The following is a 21,936-nucleotide window of genomic DNA, read 5'->3' on the forward strand; positions in this document are numbered from 1 at the left end:
AGCTATGATTTGATAAATTACTAGTAATATATTGTTCCATGGCATAAACATGTTCTTGAGATCTCTTAAATTATTTATAAAGTGCAAGTTGATTTTTAACCTTTTCTTTCGGGATATGTCCTCTAATTTAATATCTTTGGAGAATAGACCAAGTTGACTTTTTTTTTCTTCCTTCTATATATCAATTTAGGGGTGTTTAAAATCAAACCGACCCAATAAAAAATCGTAAAATCGAATCAAAATTGTAAAAAACTTCATTTAGTTCGGATGTATTTGAGTCATTTTCTAACCAAACCAAACCACATTACGTTATAAATTCTTACTAACCAATATATATTTTTTAAATTTTTTTGAGAAATCAATTAGTATTTGACAAAATGTATTTTATCGTATTCTTTTTACAATATTTATTTACAAATGCATTTTCATGTATATTATTCTTTAGATCTAAGATAAAATTGTAAGTCGCATTTTTAGATATCAAATTATAAATTTATTTTGACAATTATACATTTTTTATGATCTATTAAACACAAACTTATACTTTTCTCTATATATATATATATATATATATATATATATATATATATATATATATATATATATATATATATATATATATATATGTATATATATATATATATATGTATATATAGCTCAATAAACTTTTTTTTTAAAAACCGAACCAACCGAATTAATTCAAACCAAACCGCATTAGCTTAGATTGGTTTGATTTGGTTTTATTTTTGAAAGTAAATCGAAGCAAACCGAATCGATTTTCTCTTACGATTCAAATGATTTTTAACCTTAAAGTCGTCTAAACCGCAACGCGAGTACCCAATATCAACTTTATCAACTTTTGTTTCGTACTATTTCTCCATCCATTGTACATTATTTTTAATATTATATTATTATATTTATTTGGTTTCTCTTACTATACATCACTCAATTATTATATCTATTCAATTTCTCTTCACTAACATTATTATACTAGACTAGTAAACTACCCGTGCTGCCGCACGGGTACATTTATTTGATATTATATATATAATTTGTTTAGATATTTAGAATATTGAATGATAAATATAATTATATAAAAAATTAGATATTTATGAATTTGTACAGGTTAAAATAATTTTGTATAGTTAATTTGTATTCAAATGCATATTGAAAGCAATTTTTATCAAAAACAAATTTGCGTGAATTTAACTAATCGTATCCCGTTACAAATTTATTTAATACGATATAGATTAGATTTAAATATACATGTAAATTTGAAATGAGTTATTTAATTATAAAATGAATAATAATAATTTAAATTTAATTTGAATATTTGAAAATAAGAATTTCATATCTCAAATAAAGACAATTATTAATTAAAATAAAATGGTTATTTTATTGATAGTGCCCCGTGGGAAAAATAGAAAATTTTGACATTTGAAAATAAGAATTTTGTGTCTCAAATAAGTATAATCTTAATTAAAATAAAATAGGTATTTTGTTCATAGTGATCCGTGGGAAAAATATAAATTTTAACATGTAAAATTTTTTTTTTTTAAAATTATGAATAATTTTGACATTTGAAAATAATTTTTTTAATAATTATATTAATTCAATTTATTAAAATTTTGAGAGAAAAAATTAAAATGAAAGTGAAAATATTGGAGAGAAAATTGTAAGAGAGAGAGAAAAGTAAATAGAAATGAAATGAAAAATAAATGTGGAGAGAGAAGTGAGATAGAATAAAAGTAATATTATAAGAGGATGAAATTTGAAGGAGAGAGAATGAATGGAAGATAGGTGGCAAAAGTGGGTTGAATGTGGGGTGAATAAAATGAGTTGATTATGAAATGACAAAAATAACCTTTTAGCTTTGAAAATTATTTTTAAGAAAAGGGCATAATTGGTAGTGTGGTGGACTTTAACTTTAATTGCTTGATAGTAGATTATTTTTAAGAAAAGGGCATAATTGGTAGTGTGGTGGACTTTAACTTTAATTGCTTGATAGTAGATAGATTACAATTTACAACTATTTATTTCCCCTCCCAATTTATTATAAAAATATAAAATTAAAACTATTGGGCCGTCCTTGAAAAAATTGTATACTTAATTATTAGCCATGTTTTGAGTATCAAAGTGATGATATTATTTGGTAAACGTCTAACTTTTAAAAAATTCTACATGTTTTTATACTTCAAAGATTATTGATCGCTTCTTTTTTAAATTTTTGATTTTATTTATTTTGGTTATTGTGTCTACTCATCAATTGAACATTTTAGTATTGATTTTTAAATCCGTTTTAGCATGCATAAATCAAAGTGATTAGTTTAAGATTTAGAGTTTAGAGTCCAATGAAAAGAATGCAAATTTTCTCTTCAATAATGTTACGTGGAAGCCTGTAGATAAGATGGGAGTTCTTCTAAATCTTCAAACAAATCAACGCTCAAGATACCGGTAGGATCGAGGAAAGATTGTTGTCGGACAGACATACTATGTATAAATCAAGGGATCCAGATAGAAGATTTTATATTTTCAGCATTATTTGGATATTGTGATCGCACTAAAACTCGTGTAATTGGTCTCAAATAATATTAGAATACTAAAATTTTTGACTGAAAACCATTGTCGAGTAAATTAAGAAAATTTCTTTAGCCACCTCCCTATGGGGGTCACCCCCAGCGAAAATCCGAAAATACCCCTGCTTCGGAAATGAACTTCCGAAGCGCTTTTTTTTAAAATTTTTTTTCCATAATTCGGAAGTGCATCTCCGAAAACACCTCATGGGGGGTGTCTTCGGAGAGGAACTTCCGAAAACACCTCATGGGTGAATTCGGAAGTTCATTTCCGAATTATGCAGAAACTGTGTTTTTTTTTATGTTTTTTCTTAAACAGTCTCGCATTTTAATTAAACGCAAACGCCAAATAAAATAAACGACATATAAACCGAAAATACCAATACGATAAATAAAATCCAAATAATATATAGAAGCCGAACCAAATAGTAATAGTGTGCGCAATATACAATCCGAAAACAAAAAATAAATAAACCCGACCACCCGACCACTACTGGGTGTGCCTAACCCTCTCACCCTGAGCCCTCCTCTGCCGCCTGTACCCCGCCGCACGGCCCGCATCAGTGACGATCGCCTCCATCACGGCGACTGCATCTGGACCGCCCTGAAGAACGACACCCCGATCCAAGGCGTCCCGCCCAAGCATCTCTATCCGCTGGCAGATCGGCAGGAGATCAATGGCGTGGTCATCCTCGGCCTGCTGGTTCTCTAGGATCTCCTCATGTGTTGGCCTAGGAGCGCCGGGAACGTCGGGTCTCAGTAGAGGATGGGACACCCGGTAGAACCATGTGACGTACCCCTCCTCACTGTGCCAGTCCTGTGTGACCCGAGTGAGACGGTACTCCTGCGGTACCACATGATGCTGCCAGTCCTCCCATATGGCAGTGAGCTGCACTCGGGTCACTGTGTCGGGAGCTGCCTCAAAGGGTGACCTGGGTATCGGACCATGATGTCGGTCCCGCATGCCAACCAGCCTGAATATAGAGCAATGCCATTAAAGGGGACAATCTGAGCGTAGTCGACGAACGGCCTCCAGGTGACGTCGTCGTGCATCGTGCGGTCCAGGTACAAACGATATGGTCCCACCGTATCGTTCCCCCTCTGGAGAGCGTATCTGGCGGCCCTGGGCATGGCGTCAACGTACGCAGGATCGATGTGGAAGCCGTGGATGCGGGAGAAGTAGGAAATGATCCAGCTCTGAAACACAAACACGATAATGTATTAAAAATAAATACGAAACATAAATAAATAAATAAATACGATAATGTGTTAAAATAAAACGTACCGTAAGTAGTGTGCAGGATCTGACCAACTGCCTCGTCATCCAGTTGGAGGCCTCATTCAGCTTCTGGTAGAGGTATGCTAGAGTAGCTGCCCCCCAGTTCCACTGGTGAACGGTATCAAGGTCCATGAAGTAGCGGAGGTAGGTCACGTCGACGTACCTGGCACTCTTGTCCACAAAGCATGCAGCGCCTACCACATGCATGTACCAGCACCGGAGAGCGCAGCCGCGGTGATAGTGTGTGAACAGCTCGTCACCCTCACCCTCAGCATCGGCAGCCGCGTCCAGATGGTGGTCAAAATAAGTGCTCAGTGTGGTGAACCGGACATGAGGCCCAGAAGTCGTGACGCACTCATAGTGAGCAACCTCGTGCTCCATGCCCAAGTAGAGTATCATCCACTCAATGGCCTCCACCCTCTGGATCTTGGAGTGGGTCAACAGCGGCCCCCTAATCGGCAGGTGGAGAAGACACTGCACGTCGTGCAAGGTGATCGTCATCTCCCCAACCGGCAAGTGGAAAGAGGACGTCTCCTTGTGCCAGCGCTCCACAAATGCCCCCTGCATGCCGGTGCTGATCGTGGTGTACCCTGTCATGCAGAGCCCGCTGAGCCCTGAACCTCGCACATGGTCGTTAAACCACTCAGCTGCTGGTTTAAACAGACCGAAAATCTTGCGGGCGTGGTTGACCATTTTCAGCGGCTCTCTCCTGTTACAAAAAAAAAAACAAATAAGCGACATATATTAAATAAGCGGACATATATTAAATAAGCGACAAATAAACGGTTAGATTATAAAAAATGGTGACAAATAAACGGTTAAATTAAAAAAAATACCTCTCCCTCCCAGATCCGCCGAGCGACGTGATCGTGGTAGTGAATCAGCACGGAAGTGTCAAAGGGCCCTCCCGGATAGCCACCCTCCTGCTCATCCTCCTCCCCGGCTGGAGGGTCAACATCCGGTACACCCTCCGGCTCGTGGTATGGCACTGGCACCTCCTCCTCCTCCTCTCGCTGGCGGGAAGAAGATACCCGAGCCAGTCGACTCCTAGATCCTGAAGCAGATGTACCCTCTCCCACGTCCACGGGAACTCGCACACGGCGTCCCCGGCCCTGCCCCCGTCCCTGGGTCGACGCCAGCTGCACCGCCGCCCGCTCGCGTCTAGCCGACGCAGTCTGAGACTCTCTCCCCTGTCTGATGCGTGCTGGTTGGTTGCCTGACATGTTCCTGTAAACAATTGAAATCGATTAATATGCGAGACAAAAGAAGAAACAAAAATAATTGAAATTCTGATATAGTTCGAAAGTTCATTTCCGAAAACTGGGATGGAGGTGTTTTCGGAAATGAACTTCCGAAACACCCCTGCGAGGAAGTTTTCTGCAACTTCCATGGCAGACCCCTAAACCAAACATCAAACCTATGTCTACACATTCTAAACATCCTAAATATCAGTATAAACCTAACCTAATACATTTTTTGCTATTTGTAAACACCCTAATATACATTTTAATCATAGATCTTAAAATCAAAATGCTTACCGATTGAATGGATTTGAGGACTTTTGAATGTAATAGAGCAAGTAGATGGGGCCTTTGAGGTAGCTTGGAACTGGTTTGCACAAAAATCTCTTGGGGTGTGAGTTTGGAAGAAGATTAGGGTAAATGATTAGGGGGAGGGGGCTGTTTTGCTTAATCTGCAAAACGCGCAGTATTTCAGAAATGAACTTCCGAAATGGTGTTTTCGGAAGTGCATTTTCGAAATAAGTCAAATTTTTTTTAAAAAAAGGCGCTTTCGGAGATGCATCTCCGAAAACACCTTTTTCTTGTATTTCGGAAATGCATTTTCGAAGTCAGGGGTATTCTGGGTTTTTCACCAGAGGTGGCCAAAGAAATTCTCTAAATTAATGTTAATGAAGATGATAGTTGAACCACTATAAATTCCAGTGTACATCTCTCTCTCTCTTTTAATTTCGTAGAAATTGCATGTTAAATTATTTTCTCGCTTTCATAGAATCCTATGCTTTTAGGTTTTTTCTTGGCACCGATTTATTTATTATGTGTACGTTTTGTTAGAATTATAACTCTAAATTTTTCTGGTTGGTGATTAAACTATAAATTGTGATCACATAATCCATATAGTATTGATATTGTAAAATACACATCTTGTTGTAGTTTTGATATAAATTTTGGGCATGAGTCTCCACACACAAGAGGAAGGCTGAATTGTGTGTTTCAGAAAATGGTAGTTTGAAAAACTTTTAGGATCAATTTCAGAGTTTGAAAACATTTTAGAAATAAGCACCAGAAAATAAAATGCAGAAATTAAAGAGTTAAAGGATAAAGAGATGAAACCAGAAGTATCGAACAATCTTTTCCTCGGGATTTGTTCCTGAGAGTATCGAACAAATTTTGGAATTTTTAGTAGGTTGAACTCTCGAACCCCCTTATACAAGAAAAATGAAGTTTGTGGCTAACTTCCAACCAAACACTGAAAAAGGAGAGAAGTGGTGAATCCTCCATCCAGACGGCGAATTAAAGTGGTTAGTCTTCTTTCCAAACACCAACTTGGAGCGATTAGTCTTCAAGTTGAACCGAGATTTTACACGAGATAATTTCGAACTCGGCTGAGCTTTTAACCCAGGCTGAAATCACGAACCTAGGAGATTTTATACTAGGCTTATCTCCAACCTTAGCAAACCTATAATTAGGTTAAGCTTACAAACCGAAAAAGATGTTTTACACAAGATAACTACCAACCAAATTGAGATATTAATATCAGACTAATCTCGAACCGATGAAAACTTTTGAACTAGCTAAACCTTCGAACTGAATTGACGACTTAGTAACTAAATTTCCACGCCAAAGCTTTTACAGGATTTAGCTTTGAACCCAAATAAATAATCCCTACATAGATAAATTATTCAATCAAGGTAAAAACAAAAAGTTACTTGGTGAATTTATAATACTACCCTTTCAGAATTACACAAATGCCTCACTTGCAAAAGAAGTTTCTCGAAAGCACTACGATTAAATTTCTAAGTGAGAGAAAGTGAGAAAAATATTTTATAGAGAGAGTTAGGACTGTGCAAAAGAACCACCGAACCGAACCAAACTACCAAACTGAATCGAACTAAAGTTAAAATAATCAAACCATTAGTAATGGTTAGTTAACCAAACTTATATTTTATTAATGGTTCAAGAACCGAACAGTTAAGCAATTAACCAATATCTAATTAACTCCGAACCGGACCGTTAGTTATATTAGTTTCTAAATTGAATTTCTTTTTCAAAAAAAAAATTAAATAAAAATTGTAATTTTAAAGAAAAAAATCGTTTTTTTTTCAAAAATTAAAAAAGTCGAGTTTTTAGGAAAAATAAAAATGTCGATTTTTTTACGAAAAATAAAAAAAGCCGTTTTTTTCGAAAATAGAAAAAACTCAATTTTACTGTATTTTCAAAAAATTGATTTTACTGTATTTTCATAAAACTCGACTTTACTGTATTTTCAAAAAACTCGAGTTTACTGTATTTTCACAAACCTCGATTTTACTGTATTTTTGGAGAAACTCGATTTTGCTGTATTTTAAAAAAATGATTTTACTGTATTTTCAAAAAAATCGATTTTACTGTATTTTTGGAAAAACTCGATTTTATTGTAATTTTGGAAAAACTCGATTTTATTGTAATTTTGGAAAAACTCGATTTTACTGTAATTTTGGAAAAACTCAATTTACATATTTTACAAAAACTTGACTTTACTGTATTTTAGAAAAAAACTCGATTTTATAGTAATATTGGAAAAATTTGATTTTACTGTAATTTTGAAAATCTCGATTTTATTGTATTTTCAAAAATATTCGATTCTACTATATTTTTAAAAACTAAATTTTACTATATTTTCATAAAACTCGAATTTACTGTATTTTTGGAAAAGTACAGTAAAATCATTGTTCTAAAATATAGTAAAATCGAATTTTTAAAAAATATAACAAAATCACATTTTCTGAAAAATACTGTAAAATCAATTTTTTTGAAAAAACAGTAAAATTGAGTTTTTCGAAAATACAATTTTTTTGAAAATACAGTAAAATCGATTTTTTTTTGAAAATATAATAAAATTAGGTTTTTTGATAATAAGGTAAAATCGTGTTTTTCTAAATAGACAGTAAAATCGAGTTTTTTAAAAAATACATTCAAATCGAGTTTTCCAAAAATACAATAAAATGGGTTTTTTTTTCTGGAAATACAGTAAAATCATTTTCTAAATAGAGTAAAATTGAGTTTTTTGTAATACAGTAAAATTGGGTTTTTAATAAAAATTACTGTAAAATCGAGTTTTTCCAAAAATACAGTAAAATCATGTTTTTTGAAAATATAGTAAAAATCTTTTTTAAATAAAGTAAAATTGTTTTTCTAAATACAGTAAAATCGAGTTTTTGAAATTACAGTAGAATTGAGTTTTTTTTTAAAAATTTACTATAAAATCGAGTTTTTTCCAAAATATAGTAAAATCGTGTTTTTTTGAAAATACAGTAAAAACGTTTTTTAAATGCAGAAAAATCGATTTTTTTGAATAATAGTTGATTAAATAACTATTAAATATGTCATTCACAAAATGAGGGAAAAAAATTTGATTTATCCCAAAAATACAAAAATTTGGTTTTTTTTCTAAAATAAAAAGTCGTTTTTTTGTAAATTTGAAAAGTCGTATTTTTTCGAAAATAAAAAAGTCGATTGTTTTCGAACAGAAAAAAACATTTTTTTGCGAAAAACAAAAAAAGTTTTTTTTTAAAAAACTATATATAACGGTTTGGTTCTTTAACAAATGTTTTAGTTTGAAAAAATTTGTCTTCAAATGGTTTGGTATGGTTCGGAATTAAGAACCATTATATCAAACCAAAACCTTTGGTTCAGTTTGGTTCTAGAAAAATTGAAACGGTTCAGTTCAGTTCGGGTAGCCTTATGTAATGGTTCGGTATGGTTCGGTTCAGGTTTCTTACAGATCTGAACCATGAACAACCCTAGAGAGAGTGAGGAGTGAGGTATGAGAACTCACTACTCTAGATATGAAAATATGTAGGAAGGGGCATCTGTTTATAGGTTAGAGGTTGGCACAAAAAATGAAAATTTTTTGGGGCCAAAATTACCGAGTCATTCGATTGGCATATACACTAATGAGTTGGTTGGCCTACAATTAATCGATTAGAAAGTTATAAAAGGAAAGAAGAGATATATAGCCATTTTCATTTATTAAGATGAATTCCTAAATGTTTAGGGCCTATTTTTGCACTAACCCAGTCGTTTGGGTATAAGTGCTAATCGATTGGCAAGAACAAAAAATTGTCCAAAACTTTTATGATAGCTCCCAAATCATCAAGCACGACTTCAAGACATTTTTAGAAATGTTTTGTTGAGAATAAAATAAGTTTCAAAACTCGTTTAAGTGTGTTTGTGTGTGTGTGTGATTAGTCGTATAACTTTACGAGAAAGCCCTTGTGCTTTTACAATGTATCGTTCACTCGGAAGTGTTTGGACAAGCTTCCACACATTTCAAGACTTGCCAGATACTTCCATCTTGTAGACACTTGATTTAAATCATGATGTGTGTGTGTGTATATATATATATATATATATATATATATATATATATATATATATATATATATATATATATATATATATATATATATATATATATATATATATATATATATATATATATATATATATATATATATATATATATATATATGATTCAAGTCAAACAATTACTTAATTTGAATCATTGTTAATTTTTGAAAGTTTGTTTTCTTATGATCTCAGTCAAAGGGATGAGTCACGAATTCTTCTCATTGGAGTCAAATGGAATCATGATTTGAATCATGGAGTCTTCTGATTCAATTCACGGCATTCCTTATGATTACATTTAATTTATAATTTTTTAAAAGTATTATCAGTGTTGACATGTTAGTGTCAGTGTCAATTTTCAAGTGTCCGTGATTGATAGGTTATTTTTCAGTTCAATGTAAATTCTTCAACATTATTTATGCATTATTCATATAAAATTACCATTTTTGTTTCTTTGTAATATAAAGGAAATAATGCTTTGTTTTTGTTTCAGTGTAGTTTATTGTTTATAGTATACTCTAGCTAGAGGATGTTTGTGCATAGGATCTTGTTGAGTAGGAATATGGAGTAGACGAACAATCTATAAGGGGTGAATAAACCCTTTTCAAAAATTGACTGATTTTCAAAATGAAATCACATAGCGTTTTAATGCGGAAGTCTTATAGCAAAAAATAGAGACCTTATGCTTTAATTGGAAATCAATCACGAAAACAAATACACAATTCACAAATATCTCATATTGATTAGAGATTATATCCAAATAGTTACAAACTACATTGAATTTAAACTTTGCAAATTACACGAGATTTGTTCTCTACAAAATAATAATTTTTACCGGATTCTAACACCACTAGTCCGCAGATTTTAATAAGCACTAAAACACAAATAGGTTCCAATTCTAACAAAACATAAACTTATGTAATAAATCGCTAACAGGAATTGATGATAAACTACATTCAGAAACGATGACCTAAACATATAATAACCGACGAAAATTAAAATATAAGAGACAGAGAGAGGGAGGGAGAGAGAGAGAGAGACAGAGAGAGAGAGAGTACTCCTGGATGTATAGTGGTTCGGCTCTATCGTCTTCGCACGAGTCTACCCCGGTTTCCAATGGTTTCCCATTGAAGTAAATCTTCCAATATATTTTAACAAATATTAGACGATTTCATGCAATCACTAATCCATAAAAAAGCTTAGAAAAACAAATCTCCTATATAGATCTTGACTTGTAGACAACCTTTATGCCGAAATCTCTATAAAACCTTTACTTGATTCTCGCATCTTGAATCTTCCAGTTTCACCAATCAGCTCTAAGTCTTCATGTGTAGCAATCACCCATGATCCAACTGATTTCTTGAGCGATGAATTATCGGAAGATTGATAAGAACTCCTACCTTTTTGGTAGGCTTCCACACAGCACTGCCAAGGTCAATCTGGAGAGAATAACCTCATTATTGTCACTGGAATTTATCAACACCAGGCATAACAACCCCAATCTTCCAAATTTCCCAAAAATATTTAAGAAATTTTAGTGTCAAGACATGTCTCCCTCAACAATTACAAATCTTCATAATCAAATTTTGAATCTAAACTAGAGGTTGAAGATGAAAGAAATTCTCTTTGCAAAATATTTTGAGTTTTCAAAATGGACGTTGTTGATTTCACAAAATCACTTTGGTTGTTGTTATTACTTGTGAAGAATGAGATGCCAAAAAGAATTTATACGTGATGGAGATTATGCACAAAAATAGGTAAAAATGGTTGTTAGATTCGAGTCAAAAACATTTGTTGATTTGATTCAAGTGAGTAAGTTGAATGGAACAAGATCAACATAAAGAAAATTGATCTATTTCCCATGAATCGAGTAATGTTGTATCTCTGATTCGAGTCATGTATAAATCCTGATTCGGATAAATTTGGATAGAGCCAAACAGGAAAAAATGAAAAACTTTGTGATTCAAGTCATGTAGAAAATGTGATTCCAATCAAAATAGGCGATGTCTAACAGGACTTGTGTGATTTGAATCATGTGCAACTTGTGATTCAAGTCATAGTGTTGTATGATTCAAATCAAGTGTAAGCTGAGATTTGAGTCACATAATAGAATTTTCTTGTTTTCCTCTGTTTGTTTTGATTAGAGTTATAGATTGTAAGTGACTTGAGTCACACACAATAAATCTCAAATTTTCAAGTTTTTCAAAATAGTTTGAGATTTCACTTCCCTTATAACTTGAACCAACATTAAATATGGTTCTTGTTCTATTAACGTAAGCAATTGACTTAAAACACAATGATCATACTCATATACAAACACTTGAATTATGCATGCTAAGACAATTGGATTCAAAACTTAATCTAAAGATGTAAAATTGGAGAGAAGACTCAATAACAATAATAAAAAAAACGAAAGCTTAAAAGACAAACAACAAAACCGTATTGGGGTTCTCCCCTAAAATTTTTAGAGACATGCAACTTCATTCTCCCCATTTTTTATGCTTGGCAAGCTTTCACTTGGAATTGTGTCGACTTGGAGCCAAAGAAAATAATTGCTTGTGCTACCCCTGAAACATTGCACACACACAACAACATAAAATGCATAAAAAATTCTAGACTCACATTTAAAATACTCCCCCTTTGATAATATCAAAAAGAGATAGATGGTAATGAGTCTAAACATCTAAAAACCAACAACAAAGAAAAATAGTTTCAGATGAACACGTGAGCTAAAAAGCTAAGAAGAATATAAAACATCAGAGGTCAGATAGAGAACACGAAGATAGATATCCTACAAGCAACAACATGCAAACAGACATGCAACAACATATCAACACAGGATTAATTGATCAAAATGATTAAGAAATGGAAGATTAAATAATGCATAACAAAGAATATGAATGCTCAAATGCACATAATTACCAACATGCATTAGAAAGACTTTAAATGCAAGAATGAACAATCAAAATTATGCTACAAATGAATGAATGAAATAAAGAATGTTATAAGTAAACCAATGAACATATGCAGAACAAACATACACACAATGATATAATCGCACACAAGAGTTATGGCAATTGATCAGTGGTTTTCACACATATATTTTCCGTTGTTTTTAAGTATTTTTAAGTTATGTTATTGAGTGTTTTATTTCTTTATTCGTCATTTTATGCTTTGGTTATATGTTTTAATGTTTTCAGGTTCATATGGAGAAATCGGAGTAAATCAGTGCGAAACTCGGAGTTTTGAGGTAGTTTAGAAAACATGCTACAGGAGGCCTGACACGGGTGACCGTGTTGCACAACACGGGCTGTGTCAGGAAGAGGGCGCAAGAAGAATGGAAAGACAGTGAAGCAACACGGGTGCCCGTGTTGCACATCCTGGGACTCAACAGCAAAAATAAATATGACAGGGGACCAACACGGGTGCCCGTGTTGCTCAACACGGCCCGTGTTGGGTTTGACGCTGATTTCAGTGATTTTTTTGATTTTGTTCAGCGGTTTTCCTACGAGGGTGTTTTTGGGATTTCCAACCAACTTAAGTGAGTCTGCACTATTTAGGAGAGTTTTCAAGATGAATTAGGGATCTTTTTGCCACACGAAGAATTGGAGGATTGAGAGAAGAAGCCTATGCAATTGGAGAAGAACAGAGAACTCTCATGAGCGGAAGCCATTGAAGATTAAAGTTCATCATCTCTATTGTAATGTCTTTATTTGATATCTTTGTAATTTCTTTGGATGATATGAGTAGCTAAACCCCCCAATGCTAGGGGGTGTCCCTGATTAACATTTGTGATGATTTTGAATTCCGAATTTCAATAACATATTTCTCTTTCATGTTCAATTTAATGGTATAAGGTTTTTAATGCTTTCCTCGTCGGACCAACTGGATTGATTTATGACTGACAATTAGGATTGACATCCATTGTTAGGGTTTTTATACCACTATACTATAGTAGATATCACCTAGGACTAGGGATACCCTATAGTAACCGAATTGTTCTTGATTATAATAATACTTGATTTGATCACTAATTTCGAAGGACTTTGGGATTAGGATTTCAATGTTCAAAGGTTTGCCCACTAAGGACTTAGGAGCAAATACCCTTAAGAACCGGTAATTGATAAGTTGAATTTTGTTAATGAAACAAGGGTTCAGAATTGTTACATGTTAATGCACACACCTACCCTGGCATGTTACTCATATTTGGCCAAATCAACCCTTTTAAGTTTATTTGCAATTTAATTCGTAATCATAAAAACCAAAACCCCCAAGGATTTTTGTTTAATTGAATTCCTACTAACTCTATAATATCACGCAGTCCTTGAGATCGATATTCGGGGAATTTTCCCTTTATTACTACAGAGGTAAAATAGTACACTTGCTATTTTTCCGATCAGCAACATTCCAATGAAGTTAGTGGAACTAAGATTTGATACAAGATAGATTTAGTGAAACAAAATACAAATAGAAAACGAAACTAAATTGAAATCCGAATCTATTTAAGGAACGGGGAATCCATGATTCCCAATTCCCTATAAATCTAGTGAAAAGTTTCTGATGATAGTGGTTTTGTAAAAATGTCAGCAAGCTAATTTTTTGTATCAACTTATTAAAACAACGTCCCCTTTTTGAATATGAACTCTAATAAAATGGTTTCGGATTTCTATATGTTTAGTTCGTGAGTGAAATGTTGGATTCTAAGTGAGGCTTATCGTGCTAGTATTATCGCACTTAATCAGAATGTAAAAAAGTTTAAATCAAAATTTAGTAATTGTTACTTTAGCCATAAGACTTGTGCATAATAATTTCCAGTGGCTACATATTCAGCCTTGGCGGTAGTAAGAGCAACACTATGTTACTTCTTACTGTGCCAAGAAACTGAATAGTTTCCAAACAAGTGACAAGTACCACTAGTGTTTTTCTTATCCGGCTTGCACCCAGTAAAATCAAAATCAGAAAAACCTACTAAGCTACATGAGCTACCTTTAGGAAACCAAAGACCGTGTTGTGAGGTTCTGTTAAGATACCTCAAAATTATTTTTACAATCTTAAAGTCTAAAGACAAAAAGAGTCTAAGACACAATCACTTCCAGGGGCTAAAATAGTTTAAAGGAGAAACAGGTCGCCATCATCAAAAATTAGGAGATTCCTAAAGAGGAAGAGAACAATATCAATCGCCTTAATGTCATCCTTACTGATGTGTTAGCCAAACTCATCAGGATGCTAAGCGGATTAACAAGCCACATCAAGGCAGAAAAAAGAAGTCGTTAAACTATGGGGATTTTATAGTGAACCAGATTCAGATTTATATCATCACAACAGTGGTAAAAAAATTGTTAGTTTAAAATTTCAGTCCATTTGAAATTTAAGTTCATCAAAGTTTAAATTTTTATTTTAGCTCAATCATCAATGGAACTTTCTTTCACACACCTTTATATATCACAAAATTAAAATATTTTCAAACCTACAAATACGTCTAAAATTAGTGGCACATAAAAATCAAATGACATAGCTTCTATAAGGCAAGGTCAATGGAAAGCACTTGAGCAACCAACAAAACCAATTCACATGTCCTCCCTTGGAGGATGGACAAAACTCTTAATTGATCTATCAATGATGGCAATAGGAAATCGTTTTTTCAATAAGCATATCAACAAGCTAAAGAGTCTCATAAAGAGGTTCACCCTATGTATGAATCCTTAGCCTGGAAGAGGGGAACATAAAGGACGCCACTTGGTTAGGGAAACTCATATTAAAAAAAATGAAAAAGATAAAATCTGCCAATAAGATAAAAGAATAAGGACACAAGCAAAAAAATAGTCCATATAAGGCCACAACTAATTTATTTCAAAGTGAATATGGACTAGGGTGCATGAATCACACAAATCAAAATATCACAAATATGAAGTTGGTACAAACACTATGGCCTAGAATAAAGATGAACAAAATAAATATGAACATCAGGTATATACACCCAGGTCAATGTCTGCTGAATCTTCCCATTTATCATAATTTTTTAGACGTCCATGCATGTAGCCTCGAGGAGTATGCCAAGACTCAAAGCGTGAATATGCACAATAGTATCTGTCAGCAATTATATTTGCCTCATATTCAACACCCAATTTTGTAAGATCGGTATTCTCAACTTTAGAATCTCAATCTTCTCACCCTCTTGAAATCAACCGTCGTCATAAAGTCTTTGGAGTTCAATATTCTCAATGATTAGGGATGTCACATTCCCTTCCAGCTCAAGGAGTTAACCTTTGTTTGGTAGTTCCTTCAGCCTTGCATTCTCCGTGACGAGAAACACAACCTTTTTCTCAGCTTCCTCCAATTAAGCCTCCACGACTTTCTAGTGTTTTCGAGTACATTGTAGCCAATACCTCAACCCGACTATTTTCTTCTTCGAGTAAGAAATATAATTCTTCATATTCTGAAGTTTTCTCACTTCCTTATCACACGCCTCATACTTTTCATTAGGCACTTCTAAATTCTCTCGACACTACTTCAAGCTCTTGTCACACTACTCAATTTTTTCCACCTATCTTCTAACCTAGCTTGCATAGTCAATAAAAGTAAGTGTTTGGCTATGAATATCATATACAACTTTTGATATAAAATAAAACTTGTCATTTGAATTAGATATGAATTCTTAACCGTCAAAACTAAATATAAAAAAAATCAAAATTTAGACATCAAAATGTCTCATTTAACCAACTAAAATGATAGTTATATAGAAACAATCGATTGTAGTAATTTCAAACTCATGACATCTCATTTATTTATTTTTAATAGATGAAATTTTGAGTTGTGAAAAAGAAATTTAGAATCAAAATGAATTTTTCATTCATTTTCTTTCTTTTAACTATCTTTTCATTCCTTCATCCAAAAATAAAAAAACTACTCCCTCCGTTCCTTTTTAAGTGTCGTTTTAGAAGAATTCTTTTGTTCCTATTTAAGTGTCGTTTTATAATTTAATGTTATAATTTGTCATTTATACCCTTATTTTCTCAATAACTCTACCTCAAATTTATAACTCTAATAATCCACTATCTTAGTTGAAGAGTTTTTTTTTTGCTAAAACGATACTTAAAAAACGAACGGAGGGAGTATCTTTTCATTCCCATGAAACAAATGCTTACAAGCTAAACCCAATTTCTCCAACATTGTCCCCACTTTGGGACATAAGTCAATCAAACAAACATCAAAAAAGCAAAATCCTCATCTAACTCCTAATGATCCTATCCCATCCAATCCAATCTTTGAACAAATATTTACATATATCAATTCAAGAACACCACTAATCCGAATTCAATCCAAATTTTCAAAAATGGAAGAACAAAAACAGAGAGGAAAAGGCCACAAACTAGTTCTAATGCCATCACCATTCCAAGGCCACATAACACCATTACTCCAACTAGCAGACATCCTCTACTCCAAGGGCTTCTCAATCACAATCGTCCACACCCTTTTCAACTCCCCCGATCCTTCTTCCTACCCTCACTTCACCTTCCACCCTCTCCCCGGTGCTTTATCGGAAACAGAGGCTTCAAAGATAGACGCGGTTCATCTCACTGACATCATCAATGTCAGATGTGTTCAGCCTTTGAAGGAATACCTGGCTACGTTGTTGTCGTCGTCACGGGATGATGAGGATTTTGTTCCTGTTTCTTGTTTCATTGCTGATGCTGCTCTTTATTTCACTCAAGGTGTTTGTGATGAATTTGGGATTCCTCGTATTGTGCTCAGGACTGGCGGTGCTTCGTCTTTTCTTGTTTTTGCTTCGTTTCCTCTCCTTAGAGAAAAGGGCTATTTTCCTGTTCAAGGTAGATTATTCAACATTCTTTCTACATTTTTCATATAGAATTGTCATTTTTGTTCATGTTTTAATTAACTTCAATTAGGCTGAATTTCTAGTAAAAGGTTAAGTTTTTGGAGGCTGTGTAGGTTAGCTTCACTTTAACCATAGTGAAATTAATATATGTCCTATTTAACCACAATTCAGCTGTGACAAATATTTTTTGAGATTCTAACAACGATTTAAGCGTAGGTGAAGAAAAGACACTTATATTATATAGTAAAGAGAGTGGATCAGATGAAGGATTAGAGAGTCATCAATTCGTTAGAGGTATAGGAAGATCTAGAAAGCTAAAAGAGAAACTATTAAAAAAGACCTAAAGAATTAATGAGTGGGATAGAGCTATGATGTATAACATAACATTGTGGTGTCATTTGATTCACGTAGCTGATCCTACTTAGTAGCATAAATGTTGGTTGTTGTTGGTTGCAATGGTCTAGGGGTGGCCAAAGGGCAATTTACGTCCCGTTTAGACCCGTCCCGCAAAAGCCTGCAAAAAAAAGGGCGAGGCGGGGCGGCCATTGTTGAGTGTGCGGGTCTAAAACCTTGGTCCACCCTGCAAAAATATGAGGACGGGGCGAGGCGAGTACATGGACTCTGTACCTTTAAAGCCTAAAAATTACAAAAATACATGTTAATGTTCGTGCCAGCAAAAACCAAGGCGGGCATATTAGATGGTACGAGGCTAAAACCTTGCCCCTACTTTGGTCCTCAGAAATTGAGGTTGTTCTGTTACTGCATGTTTACTATATATTTATGTAATTTCCTTCTGTTTTTTTTGTGATAAAAAAATGTTATTTTGCTTAATTATCTTCAAAGTTGCAATATGAAGCAAAATGTACTTGCTTGCTGAGATGAGAGGGTTAATTTACTTTTGTTGAAAATCTAGAATCTCGATTGGAGGAAGTTGTTGTGGATCTTCCACCTCTCAAAGTGAAAGACCTTCCCGTGTTTCAGTCAAAAGAACCCGAGGCATTTTACAAACTAGTTTGTCGCTTTGTTGATGAATGCAAGAAATCGTCCGGGATCATTTGGAACACTTATGAAGAGTTGGAATCATCTGCGTTAACAAAATTGCGCCAAGATTTTTCTGTGCCGATATACCCTATAGGCCCTTTTCACAAATACTCTCTTCCTGGATCAACTTCTACTAGCTTATTGACACCAGATCAAACTTGCATCACTTGGTTAGACAAACAAGAACAAAAAAGTGTTGTTTATGTGAGTTTCGGGAGCATTGTAGCAATAAGCGAGGCTGAGTTCTTGGAGATAGCTTGGGGGTTAGCCAACAGCAATCAACCTTTCTTGTGGGCGATTCGACCCGGGACAATCCGCGGCTCAGAATGGCTTGAACCATTGCCAAGTGATTTCCTAGAGAAATTGGGAGGAAGAGGTTACATTGTGAAGTGGGCTCCTCAAGAACAAGTGTTGAAGCATCCTGCCGTTGGAGCATTTTGGACACATAACGGTTGGAATTCAACTTTGGAGAGTGTATGTGAAGGTGTTCCGATGATTTGTATGCCGTCTTTTGCAGACCAAAAGATCAATGCAAAGTATGCTAGTGATGTTTGGAAAGTTGGAGTGCAATTAGAGAATAAGCTAGAGAGAGGAGAGATAGAGAAGGTCATTAGAAAACTAATGCTTGGAGATGAAGCCAAAGAGATTCGAGAGAATGTCATGAATTTGAAGGAAAAAGCTAATGTTTGTTTGAAAGAAGGTGGTTCTTCTTATTGTTTCCTCGATTCACTGGTTCGTGAAATATTATCTCTTAAATCTTCTTCTTCCAGAGCTCACTGATTTCTCAACAAATTCTGGTCTTAGCTTACAATTTTACATGTATTGTGACTTGTGAGGAATAAATTAGAATATGACTGTGTTTAGATGAACAACTTATATAAGCTTTTGTCATATAATTGATTATGTATAAAGCTATTTCATCACTTTGTATTGAAAAAATAAGTTAAAAGTGAAGGAATCAAGTTAACATGATATTGATACCTCAACTACAAACAATTAACCATGTACCATTAAAATGTTATATATACAAAAAATTCAAAAAGGATGGATTTATAAATCCTCATCGCTCTCACTAGTAGTACAAGAATCATCCAAATTCACAGCTGCTACTTTAGAAGCACTTATTCTAAAAGAAGCTGAACGAATCTTATAAGGCAACTTAGCATTAGTACTAGCAACCACACCACCACCACCATACTGTCCTGTTTCTTCTTCTTGTTCTCTTTTCAAATCACTAGGAGGTAAAAAACAATCAATAGACAAACCTTTAATATTAAAATCAACTTCTTCAACTTGCCAAACCTCTTCCATTCTCGTCCTCGAACGTGTCTCGGGTCCCTCGCCAAACCTAAACAAGGTCACCTTTGTTTTCCCGGCATGTGCTATTTGAATTCCGTCGACGGTTCGGTAGTCTTGTATTAGTGATTCCATGTTTGTTTCCCAGTATATGCAGTCGGTTTGTGAGGACTTGAGTTTGAGCAAGTGTGAGTCTTCTAGCTGCACTAATAAACCTGTTCTTTGGCTGAAGTATCCCCACACTGTATGTCGAACTATCTCTACATTGCTGTTGCTTCTTGCTCGTAGTGTCGATGATTCTGCCTCGAGTTTTAATATGAAACAGTCTTCTTTGTTCACTGTTTTCTCTCCGATGCATACTGCGCTGCTGAATAGATTGGCTGTTGATCTTGGATCAAGACCCTGTTGCAAAAATCATAGTTCAAATGTCAATTTTTATCTCAAAACTATGGTTAGTTAGAAACAAAGAAATAAAACAGCTTCACCATTGACCAAACACAGGTTGTCACACAGGAAGGAAAAATTGAGATATAGTTGACTTATTATAATTGCAAGCAAAGAAACATTCTCTTTTTTGACTTTAACCTTAAAGATTCATGTATTTGCCACAGGCACACGACACACGCACGAATCAAACCATCAGATCAAGATTGAAGGGTTCAAATTCTAAATTTTCAAAATAGACTCGTAATATCAAGTTGACATGAGTCGCTTGATCTTGATCTTGAATCGAACAGAATGATTCAAATCCATAAAGTTGGTATAATCACAAATGATGTTATGCTTTGTAACAAAGAACAGTTATCCAATTAAGCATGCTCCATTGTCAAACAATGAAACATCATCAATTTATCAGAGTCATAATTAAGCATGCAAAATCAACATCTTTAAAGCAAAAAGAGAAACAAATGATTTTGGTTAAGAACTTTTCTACCATACCTGTAAGAAACGCCGGAGAGGTCTCGGTGGACCGCGAGAAGCATGAGAATGATGCCATGGAGTTTGTCTCCAAGCAACTTTTCCATCACTCCCTGCACTAATCTTGTTACCAGAAACCACCAACTCTAAACACCATAACTCCGGTCTCTTCTGCCACACCACAAAACCACCCATCTCTCCTTTCATCTCCACATTCTTCACCTTCATCACCTTCTTATTATTACTATTTGCACCTCCTTCCCCTCCCGAAAACTCTGAAGTCGCCATTCTCACCTGTCCCATTGCATACATACTATCCACAGAATTCAAAGCCCTTTCACCTCCCACTGCAGCCACATACTGTTTCATAATATATTTCGCCATCGAAACCTCCTGCATAATCATTAAAAAACAAAAGGGTCTTAGAAACTGAAAGAAAAAAAAGAATCTTTTTAACTTTTTTTGCAAAAAAAAAAAAAAAAAGAAGATTACTGCTACTACTACTGCTGCTTACAATGTGTTGGTCTTTAATGCTGGGAGTGATGAGTTGGTAATTGTCAGAAGAGTTGATGATAGGTGAAGGAATTAATGGAGCTCCTACAACACCTAACAAAAGTTGAATCTCTGTGTTTCTTCCTCCAAAAACTGCTGTCATAGAAGCAGCTTTTGCTTCTGCGTTTGGTTTCATCCAAAAATACTTCACATTCTGCCAAGCTTTCACTGTTCCACTCTTCTGTATAAAAATCTCCTCTGGTATAGGAACTTCAAGCACAGTTTCAAGTCCATCCTCTCTATCAAGATTAGGACAAAGCTTCTTCATAATCATAGCAAAGAAAAGATCAAAAGAAAATAGAACTATAACTAGAATGTGAAGGGTTGCAAAATTTAGAATGAAAGTTAGGGAAAATATTGGCAACAAAAAACTAAGGAATATGATGGGACCCTCTTTGTAACGTGGTCTGATATATGTTTATGTCGTGTTTGCACGCTTTTGATTATGTTTGTTAATTCACACTTTACTCTAACTTAAACTATAGTATTAAATTGATGTTAATGATGGTGACTTTGATATTTATTTTTTTATTTTTTCTCTTTGTATTTAATTTCATGTTAGTGTGTCTATTTTATTTTCCTTTAAAGGGTTTGTGTTAAGTTAGGTTGTTAATTGTGTAGTGCAAGTGTTACTATTTTGTTAAGTATTTTAGATGGATTGAAAATAATGATTGTTTGACACTTTTTGGAGGTGTCATAAATGTGATATGATAGTAGTAGTAATAAAAAGATAAATGGAGAAATAAATTTAAGATATATCTTTTTTTAAATTGAATAAAATATGAATTTTCTAAAAAGAAAGAGAAATTAGAA

General features: G+C 34.2%; 2 protein-coding genes across 2 annotated transcripts; one reads left to right on the forward strand and one right to left on the reverse strand.

Annotated features, from left to right (window-relative positions):
* Nucleotides 1–16,636: 16,636 nt before the first annotated feature.
* On the forward strand, nt 16,637–19,280 carry LOC131661920 (UDP-glycosyltransferase 76B1-like). Its single transcript, XM_058931582.1, has 2 exons — nt 16,637–17,308; nt 18,230–19,280. Exons 1-2 carry the CDS (start codon nt 16,813–16,815, stop codon nt 19,135–19,137), a joined length of 1,404 nt encoding a protein of 467 aa, XP_058787565.1. The 5' UTR covers nt 16,637–16,812; the 3' UTR covers nt 19,138–19,280.
* Nucleotides 19,281–19,393: 113 nt separating this feature from the next.
* Nucleotides 19,394–21,567, reverse strand: LOC131661921 (uncharacterized). The gene is made up of 3 exons (XM_058931583.1): nt 21,086–21,567; nt 20,593–20,964; nt 19,394–20,055 (listed from the first exon to the last, which is right to left on the reverse strand). The coding sequence occupies exons 1-3, from the start codon at nt 21,395–21,397 to the stop codon at nt 19,408–19,410; spliced, it is 1,332 nt and encodes a 443-aa protein (XP_058787566.1). The 5' UTR covers nt 21,398–21,567; the 3' UTR covers nt 19,394–19,407.
* Nucleotides 21,568–21,936: the final 369 nt, after the last annotated feature.

The sequence above is a fragment of the Vicia villosa genome, linkage group LG3 (assembly GCF_029867415.1).
Source record: "Vicia villosa cultivar HV-30 ecotype Madison, WI linkage group LG3, Vvil1.0, whole genome shotgun sequence".
NCBI classification, from domain to species: Eukaryota; Viridiplantae; Streptophyta; class Magnoliopsida; order Fabales; family Fabaceae; genus Vicia; species Vicia villosa.

What these genes read in the sequence shown, in the direction of transcription:
- LOC131661920 (XM_058931582.1), top strand. Translation starts at nt 16,813, where the DNA reads ATGGAAGAACAAAAACAGAGAGGAAAAGGCCACAAACTAGTTCTAATG. An exon ending in GGGCTATTTTCCTGTTCAAG is followed by an intron (nt 17,309 to 18,229) that starts GTAGATTATTCA and finishes TTGAAAATCTAG; the next exon opens with AATCTCGATTGGAGGAAGTT.
- LOC131661921 (XM_058931583.1), bottom strand. Translation starts at nt 21,397, where the DNA reads ATGATTATGAAGAAGCTTTGTCCTAATCTTGATAGAGAGGATGGACTT. An exon ending in GCATTAAAGACCAACACATT is followed by an intron (nt 20,965 to 21,085) that starts GTAAGCAGCAGT and finishes ATGATTATGCAG; the next exon opens with GAGGTTTCGATGGCGAAATA. An exon ending in CTCTCCGGCGTTTCTTACAG is followed by an intron (nt 20,056 to 20,592) that starts GTATGGTAGAAA and finishes TTTTTGCAACAG; the next exon opens with GGTCTTGATCCAAGATCAAC.